Source organism: Xenopus laevis, chromosome 6S (genome assembly GCF_017654675.1).
Source record: "Xenopus laevis strain J_2021 chromosome 6S, Xenopus_laevis_v10.1, whole genome shotgun sequence".
NCBI lineage: Eukaryota > Metazoa > Chordata > Amphibia > Anura > Pipidae > Xenopus > Xenopus laevis.
The window spans coordinates 27407827-27417482 of record NC_054382.1 but is presented as its reverse complement, the minus strand read 5'-3'; the positions used below and the strand labels follow the sequence as shown (position 1 = coordinate 27417482).

Genomic DNA, 9656 nt, shown 5'->3' with positions numbered 1-9656 from the left:
GCAAATTCGAATTTATAAGGGATGGTTCACCTTCAAACATCTAGTTGTTTTTAGATAGATCACCAGAAATAATGATTTTTTAGAATGACTTTCTATTTTCTATATGTGACCATTTGTCTAATATTGAAGTGTCAAGTGTTTTTTTTTCACCTTCTGAAGCAGCCCTGGGAGGGGGGTCGCCGACCCTGTAAACTGTTTTAAATGGATACATTTAGTTGATACATTTCTTATCTTTGTCCCTGCTGAGCAGAATCTCTGGGTTTCATTACAGGCAGCTGTTAGAACTGATACAATAGTTGCTAATACTTCAGAGATGCTCCTGAGAAATGTAACAACTAAATGTTGCAAAATTGTAACAGTTCAGAGTATGCGCCTGAATTATCATCTCCCACAGTTTACATTTCCCCAATATGCCTATTTCTCCACCCCAATTTTACATCACCTGTACGCCCATTTCTAGTCCTGGGATGTCACCAAACAGGGATTCCTCCTTCAGCCCTGACACATCTATACGAAAGGTGGCAACCCTAATAGCCCCAGGAAAGAGAAACTGTAACTATTTTACTCTTTATGGCAATCTGATGAGTAGTGTATATTTCTGATTATTGGGGGTAGGTCGAGGAATGTGTGTGTAGGCCTAATCCAATTTATATATACAATCCTATTGACGACTGTAATGGTATTTTTCATCCAGTTTTGTATCTATTTTTTGGTGCAAATAAAGATTTTTTTAAAAAAACAACAACAAATACATCTCCTTTCCATCAGATATCAAAATTAGATTGAGATAAAAATTGCCAGTGCACGGTTTGCCTTTATCCCACTGTGACCCCAATCAGTTACATTGAATAGGAGAAACAATAACATTGTTATGTCATGAAGCAGTTCAATAGTGTAGTACTGGATCTTTCTGAAAGCACATGACCAGGCAAAATTACCTGAGATGGCACCTACACACCAATATTACAACTAAAAAAATACACTTGTTGGATAAGGAATTACATTTTATATGGCAGAGTGAATTATTTGCAGTGTAAACAGTGTAATTTAGGAATAAAAACGACACCACAAAAGTCATGACAGAATCTGTTTAAAAGCTCCCTGCTTTCTCACTAGAGCTTCGGAACAAGGGTAAGTGCACTGATGGTCTTACTACTCAGTCAAAAGTCCAAAAATATATTCTCACAATTGGTCTGTATGCCTACTTTTTAATATTTATGCTAAATAAAGAGTGATTGGAATATATTTTTGGACTTTTGATTTGGGTGCCCTTTGGAGTTGGGGGCTATATTCCAGCATTTTTTGGCCCTTATTTGACAGGCCTGTGTAGACTGCAGCAGCTGTAATAAGTGTTTTTTGGATTACTACTCAGTCACACTATTTGCTGGATGACACGATTATAAATGCACTACATACTTAGAATGCTAATGCAGGGTCAGACTGGGGGGGCTTGGGCCCCCCTCCGGGCCCCGTTCCGGCGCGTTAGTACTCATGCAAGCGGCGCAGCGTTTGTGCGCATGTGCAAAATTTTTATTTCACCGCGACCCCGCGCAACTTAGAAGCGAATCGGGGCCAGCGGGGCCTACAAGAGCCCGGAGCCCACAGGGTTTTTTCCCGGTGTCCCGCCGGCCCAGTCTGACACTGTGCTAATGAATAGTGTAGGATTCACCCACAATGAGGGGCCTTGAAGTGGCACGTGAGCTTACATATTTTGGCCAAAGTGTGGTACTAAAACCTAATTTTTTGTAATAATTATTTATAAAGGCAAACTGTATGCTGGCAATTTTTCTCTCTGTGTACAAATATTGACTTTTTATCGTTTATAGCAGCTGGTCAACTCCAGATTGTGGGTTCGATTGAGCGCTGGCTCAAGGGTGCTTCTAGCAGCTGGTCAAAGCCACAGTGTGGGTTAAACAAAGCACTGGCAATTTCTTTCTGAGTTTCATATCAAAATTAGGTTAATTTTTTCCCATCTATGGATGAATATTCTCATCCCACAGAATCCACAGCAAAAAATGCAACATGAAATGTCTGCTGTACTGAGAGAACAAAATGACAGATTGGTCCCTTTGCCACACCAAGGATTTAACTTTCATTCAAATAATAGTAAATACCTTAAAAGCTCTCCCAAATGTGTTTTTTCTTTACCCAATTATTTACATCTACTCTGGGAATGTCCTCGAATTATAATATATTGGGAAAATTTTTGGAAAGATAGACAAGATCATTTGAACTTGTATTAATGTTGTCATTTTCATTATTCTCTTTACTCTAATGGGTATTGATAATGAAATTGGTCTATTCTCTGTAATACATCATTCTGGACACATACTAAAATACAGTGGAACCTCAATTTTACATCCCCTGATTTTATGTTTTCCCTCATTTTACATTGTTTTTTTTGTGGTCACACCTATTTATTTTGAATAATACATTTCACTGGTTTTATATTTTCCTGGATTTTACACCATTTTTTTCTGGTCTCCTGAAAAACATAAAATGGGGGTTCTACCGTACGTCAAATTAACTCTAGCTGCAGCAGGAAGAACTGTATCTAAGAAATAGATTGAGGCCTCTTCTCCTTCCTTAAGCAAGCTTTTATCTGGATTAAAAACACTTTCTACAAATATAGCTGTCTTGTTACTCGCTTCATAATATACCAAACCGACTAAAATAGAAAATATTTTTACAAAACATGGAGAATGAGAAAGATACGATAAATGGCATCAGTTACTGTTCCATGGATATTTAATCTTACTAGAATCTAGCCAGTTAATATGAAATATATTCTACACAATAAACTTTTATTTGGATGTTTAAATTCAGTCATATTCCAGTTATATTATTCTATACAATGGCACATATGCTATCTATTTCAGTGCCATTCTATATATAATCAATCTACTTTATATTCCGATATTTATATTTTTCCACTTCTTGATCATAGTACAGTTTGACTGTTTTTCACATGTATTTATATATTAGTGTTTTGGTTGCTATAAAGCGCAATAGCCAGTTTTATTCTTGTCCAACATGACTAATAAAATTCTTGTGTCATTTGGAGCACATTATGCCTGAAGAAACAGGCCCATTGTCTGCTACAAATCAGGCTAATGTAATTATGTGAGGGGCCAGGTGTGCGGGTAGCTTCTGCATATTCTGGGCTCCTCCGAGTTACCTCACAACAGCATTATGTGTAAGCGTGTGAGGATAGCTTGTGCCCTATCCCCAACAGGCCCATTGTTATTGGAGTAACGTTCTCAGTTCCTGTTGGAAGACGGTGGGAGTTGTGGGACAAGAACAACTGGGCTGATGCAGGTGGGACACCAAACTCATGGGACAGCCATTGTTCCCCCTGTATAACTGTAACTGAACTTACAAAGCAATTGATGGCGGTAGCCTCACTTACAATTATTAGTGTGTACATGGCCATCATCAGGGGGCACAGTGGGTACAACAGTACCGGTCACGTTGGTTTCTGAAGCTGGAAGGAGGGCCCGGCGGTGCAACAATACCTTTGCCAGGCCCCACTTAAGTCGCGAAGAAGCTGATTAGACTCAAAAGCTGCCGAAAAGACCTGAAGCCACGAAAAGAGCCAAACTTGAAGTCCTGAAGCCGCAAAAGACCCAAAGCCTTGAAAAGAGCTGAAGCTAAAGTCCGGAAGCGGCGTAAAGACCCGAAGGTACAAAACAAGCCGTAGTTGAATTCCCAAAGCCGCGAAAAAGACCTGAAGTCACGAAAAGAGCCAAACTTGAAGTCCTGAAGTCGCAAAAGACCCAAAGCCCTGAAAAGAGCTGAAGCTAAAGTCCTGAAGCGGTGAAAAGACCCAAAGCCACGAAAAGAGCCAAAGCCACGGAAAGACCAAAAGTTGCAAAAGGAGCCGAAGCTGAAGTCCTGAAGCCACGAGTTCAGTTCTACTGAACACCAATGTGTGTTTTTTTTTTAAAACCCCTAGACAAAAATGTATTATTTTAATACAATATAGGCCCCTGCCACCAAGGTTTTTTTTTTTCAAAATATTCTCTGGGGCCCCAATATTTTTTTTTAACTTTTAAAGGGGGCCCTGCCAATGTTTTTTTTTAAAAAACTTTTATGGGGGGCCCTGACACCAACATTTTTTTTAACTTATGGGGGCCCGGACCACCAATGATTTTTATACCTCCTAGGATACTGCAGACGCAGGGTCTGCTTCTTTTGTAGTTACGCCCCTGCATCAAATGCCTTTTTATAATTTGTGTGAGGGGTTTCCGTTTTAAGTGCTGTCTGTGTGGTCTTTTAACTGTGGTGTGGATCTGGGGTGGGGCTTGGAGGCCCGGGGTGGGCATGTTATTGTATAGACAAATACAAGAGGTCCTCTGCACTCAACCCATTATCAATGTATTTAAGACAGAGACATTTTGTGCATACTGCTACTGAAAAATGCCTTACCCTTTAAACAAAAAAGGGATTGTTTGTCCATATATTGCAATATATTTAAGCTGGCCAACTACATCAAAGTCATCCCATATCTGGCCAGTCCTATGCTCAATTTTCATCTGATTCAAAGAATTCTAATGCTTCATTATACATTTTACAAAGGGACTAAGTTTTACCTGCAACTTACTAGCTGCTTTCAAAGTAAAACTCCCAGACTTGGCTGCTCCCACCCTCCCAAGTGTTGAGATTCCCATGGGTGGGCAAAGAGAACAGCCGGGGGACGGTTTTCATGGTGCCTACAAGGGGAGCAGGTAACCCGGGGCTGCAGCAAGAAAGGGAGATTTATTGGGGAGACCAAAGACAGAAGTGCGGCTGATCCTGTGGACAGAAGTGTGCGCTTATTGAACTACAAGTCTCAGCTCAGCTGCCTCTGGAGGGAGATGCACTGGAGGGAGAACCGCTTGCTAACTTCTTGCTCCCAGGTAAGTTCTCTGACTTTGGTGCCATGGGAGATCATTTCACAGGAGGGCGATCGTATGGGTGAATTCACTCAGCCCACTGTTTGGTTCCACAGAGAGGGATGCGGCCAGAGGGGCCACTAGTACTGCTCCCGGGCCCGCGTGTCTGACCTTGGCTGCCTGTGATCTACCTACAGTGTTGCAGGTGCCCGCTAGGGTTGCCACCTTTTCTAGAAAAAAATACCGGCCTTCCTATAAATCGATCTTTTTTCCCTATTAATAACATTGGGGTCGGCCATCATTTTTACCGGCCAGGCCGGTAAAATACCGGCCAGGTGGCAACCCTAGTGCCCGCGCACCAGACGTTCTCCCGTGGGTGTTTCTTGTACAGCAGCAAGGTCTTCATGTGTCGGTCCCACAGTGTCTTGATCCGCAGCTTCACCTCGCTTCACAGCTGTCAGAAGAATATCGGAGCTAGCCAGGGAGGAGAAATAGAGCGCCGCAGGATGGATCGCCGCCCTGTCGCCTTTTCTGAAGAGGAGCGGAAGTGGATTTTCTGTGTTATTTCTTAATAAAGGCTTTGTCATTTTAAAGCTTCGTTTGTCTTGGTGTTTATTTTTTGATGTATACTAACGAATTTTTAAAAATAGTTTTTTTGATGTTACTGGTCCTTTAAATATATTGACTATGTTATTGTATAGCCCCGTCATTTCTAATGGCGACCCTGAGTGTGTACACAGCAGCACTCGGCTCCTAACTGAGGTAGTAAGGTATACACCGTGATATGTGTCCCTGTGCAACCCTCATCATTCTGTGCCCTGTCGCTTCCTCTCTGTGGCAGTCCCGCTTCCCTGAACCCCCCCCCCCCTCAAATGGACTCGTCTCTCCGGCCCTGGCCCCGCCTCTCTGCATCTACGATCAGGTTGTGCAGGTTTGGTGACTTTGAAGCAGGAGCTGTAGGGAAGGAGTTGAGTCGGAGGAGGGGAGAATAATAATAGTAGGAGGAGGAGGAGGGAGATCCTGGTGCTCGGCTGACGTTGCATGGGATACACCATCACAGCCTCCCCCCATCCACAGGCCCTGGGATCGGTGCTCGAAAGGCAGCCATTGAATCAGTCGCGTTTGCTGCATCCCAGGTACTTGCGTGTCAGTTGCTGTGTGTGTACCATTTCCTTATCACAGGCTCCCTCTCTTCTTACCCACCGACCCTTCCGCGTCAGCCCATATGTCTTGGCAAGGGCGAGGTAACACAGGTGTCTCTTCTGTATGGCTGAGGGATGCTTAGCCCTGTAGCTGGCATATATAGCTGTGTCTCACGTGATAAGAACACACACACACAGTGTTTAGGCCTCCATGCTGTGCTGCAATTGTACCATGTATGTGTCATGCCACTGCATTGGGCCCTTTAACATGGTGGGTGATAGGCTATGGCATATAAGGGAAAGGTGTCACAGGGGTGGCAGTTGGGACTCCCTATTAATCGTGATGGCTCCATCTCTGGCCTGTGACTTTCATTTTAACCTGTTTTAATATGATATATGGAATCAAAGCAGGAGTGTCCATTTTGTGGCCCTGCAGGTGGGGTTTAGCTGCAGCACCCCTGGACAGCCAGCCATAGACAAGAGGTATCTGGAGGTTCACAGGGTGGATATACCTGGGCTTAACTCTGATATGCCATATGCAAAACTGCCTATCATTTTGGAAACACTGGGATGAAGGAGTTCATGTAGAGTGTCTGTACTTCCCTGAGCCAGCCCATGTGACAGGTGTAACCCAAGTCTTCTGTTCAATAGTCAGCAGTTTGTTTTTCTCTATAGCCGGGAGGGTAGTTTAAGTGACTCAGCTACACTCAGCCTTTTCCTGTAACATACCATAAGTAGATGTGGCAAAAATACCAATGTGAGTGTGTTCACATTTGTAAATGGAGTCTATTATATTAGAATATTCTCCGTTTAAAGGAGAAGGAAAGGGTTAACCACTTGTGGGGGGGGTCGCAATTTATTAAACACCTCTTTTAATAAATTAATGAATTTTGGCTCAACGTGTATTTGAGTTTGACACGCCTGCTCTAGGGCTAAAGATGTCCCATAAACATGTTAGTGGAAAATAGTGCAAAATATCAGCAGACCAGAATTTTTATGTCCGTAGTTCAACAAGCATACATTATATTTACATCAAAAAATTGCTCATCCCTCCCATAATACCAGCCCCAGAGGCTGCTTGCTCTGGTGCACTTATTGCTGCGCCTGACATGTGGATATTCTATCAAACTGACTCCAGATCGTACCATATATGAAGCAAAAGACTCCTCTGTCACACTGTGTCAGTTTTTGTGTGGGATCCCCAAATTGTAGTGTGCTATTTTTCTTAGTTGTAGGGCAAAAGAATATCAAAAAGTTCCCTTTTTGCCTTGTGCTGCAATTAAGACTCACAACAATGATGAAGACACACAGAGCTACTAGTAGCAGCTACTTGTCACAGCTACAAAAAAAAAGTTCTATGCAACTTTGATATTGGTCTTCATTATTTATTTTTTATAGTTTATAAAAAGATTTTATTTCTTCTGACTCTTTCCAGCTTTTCAAATGGGGGTCGCTGACCCCATCTAATTTGAATAAGAGACTGTGTATGCTTTTTTTTTTTTTGTCAGATAGGTAGACTTGCTTTACAGGTTCTGCATATAGGTAAGGTTATACAAGAAGGAATATACACAATACTAAAAGTAGAGAAGTGAAAGTAAATTCTATAGAGTATGCCCATCTAAATTAATGTTGCTATTGCCAGGGGATTCAATGGGTTTCTTTTGTTTATTCCACATTATTTTTAGTCTATATTGCTACTGTTCTGGGAAGTTGCTTTCATTTTGATTATCCCATTGTAATTCGTTGCCTGTGTTTGCTCTAAAACTAGATGCTTCAGGAGCTTTCCATTCAATAGACATATTGTGGTGTATATTGCTTAGCCACGGTCTGCTTGTAGATATGGTTAAACCCTTAATTTCTTGTATGTGTTACCACTTGCAAAGTTTAGCAAAAGGTTATACAGGTATTGGATCCATTATCTGGAAACCTGTTATCCAGAAAGCTCTGAATTATGGAAAGGCCATCTCCCATTGACTCCATTTTATTCAAATAATCTAAATTTTAAAAATGATTTCCTTTTTCTCTGTAATAATAAAACAGTACCTTGTATTTGATCCAAACAGAAATATAATTAATCCTTATTGGAAGCAACACCAGCCTATTGAGTTTATTTAATGTTTACATGACTTTTTAGTAGACTTAAGGTATGAAGATCCAAATTGTGCAAAGATACATTATCTATAAACCCCCAGGTCCCAAGCTTTCTGGATAACCGGCCCCATACCTGTACTTGATGAGCACATACTTTTAGGTCATTGATGTAATTTACATATCAGGAGGGGATAATGTTGGATTCTCAAAAAAAAATTCCTGTTTCATAGTTGGCGCCCGTATATCATGCTACCGGGCACAAACACTATCATGTTACTCCCAGTTGTTTGCTTAATGGAACCCTTTCAACTGCTCAAAGATAGAGCCTTTATATTGTAAACAGAAAGAAGGGATTGTAATTTCAGCAATAATTCAGCATGTGATTGTCTACGCTTGATGAGATCACTGGGAAATAATGATGTTAAACTATTCAAAGACATCCTTCCTCCATGGTGCACATAATCCACACAGGGCACAGATAGTAGTGTGACAATAGATAGACTTGTCAGTAGAGACTTGGGGTGGATTAACTGTAGCATTTTAAAGGGGTTGTCCACCTTTGAGTGAACTTTTACTACGATGTAGAGAGTGATATTCTGAGACAATTTGCAATTGGTTTTAATTTTTTATTTGTGATTTTATGGGTTTAATAGCTTTTTATTCAGCAGCTCTCCAGTTATTTCAGCTATCTGGTTCCTAGGCTCCCAATTACTCTAGCAACCATGCATTGATTTGAATAAAAGACAGGAATATGAATAGGAGAGGGCCTGAATAGAAAGATGAGGAGTAAAAAGTAGCAATAACAATAAATGTGTGGCTTTACAGAGCATTTGTTTTTTAGAAGGGGGTCAGTGACCTCCCATTTGAAAGCTGTAAAGAGTTAGAAGAAAAGGGCAAATAATTAAAAAACTATAACAAATAAATAATGGAGACTGATTGAAAAGTTTAAAATAGAACTGGCCATTCTATAACATACTAAAAGTTAACTTAAAGCTGATCCACCCCTTTAATAGAAGTAGCCCCTGACAAATGTAAGGGACAGGGCACAGGCTCAAATTATGGGAGATTAGTCTCCTGGCAATTTTTTTTTAAAGGTTCTCCTGTATAAAAGCAAATATTCTGCTTACCATTGCAATGTACAAAATAATGGTATTCCATGAATCCTATGTACTTGATTAATTCCTTTCCTTTTTATATAGGTGTCTGCCAGATCCTCAGACATGGACGGCCACAATTAGTGAGTACAGTCTTAAACCCATCCGTGATGTTGCATTACTGCATTTTTATTCTCATTTTTTGTAGTTTCCAACAGTTTTTTTTAATCAATATTTTTATTGTACAAATACATTTTTACTACATTAAACTCAAAAAAGAGAAGGCACAGGCTTGCCTGTACTGAAGTCCATGCAATGTTTGCAAAGGCATTAGAACATCTTATTAACTTAATACACCCTGGAGGGTGGGATTCATATTTTTTTTTTTTATACATGGACTTTTAAACACTTTTACTGTCTCTGAGATTCGCTACAGGCTATGGCTCATGCAGCAT

The 9656-nt window shown here is 40.8% G+C and overlaps 1 protein-coding gene across 6 annotated transcripts in view; it reads left to right on the top strand.

Annotated features, from left to right (window-relative positions):
* Nucleotides 1-5775: 5775 nt before the first annotated feature.
* Nucleotides 5776-9656, top strand: part of ica1.S (islet cell autoantigen 1 S homeolog) — a 41014-nt gene continuing 37133 nt past the window's right edge. For 3 of the 6 annotated variants that reach the window (XM_041567135.1, XM_041567134.1, XM_041567133.1), the window contains exons 1-2: nt 5776-6010; nt 9307-9344. In XM_041567135.1, coding sequence (XP_041423069.1) covers nt 9328-9344 — 17 coding nt within the window. In that variant the 5' untranslated portion in view covers nt 5776-6010; nt 9307-9327. 6 annotated transcript variants of the gene reach the window in all.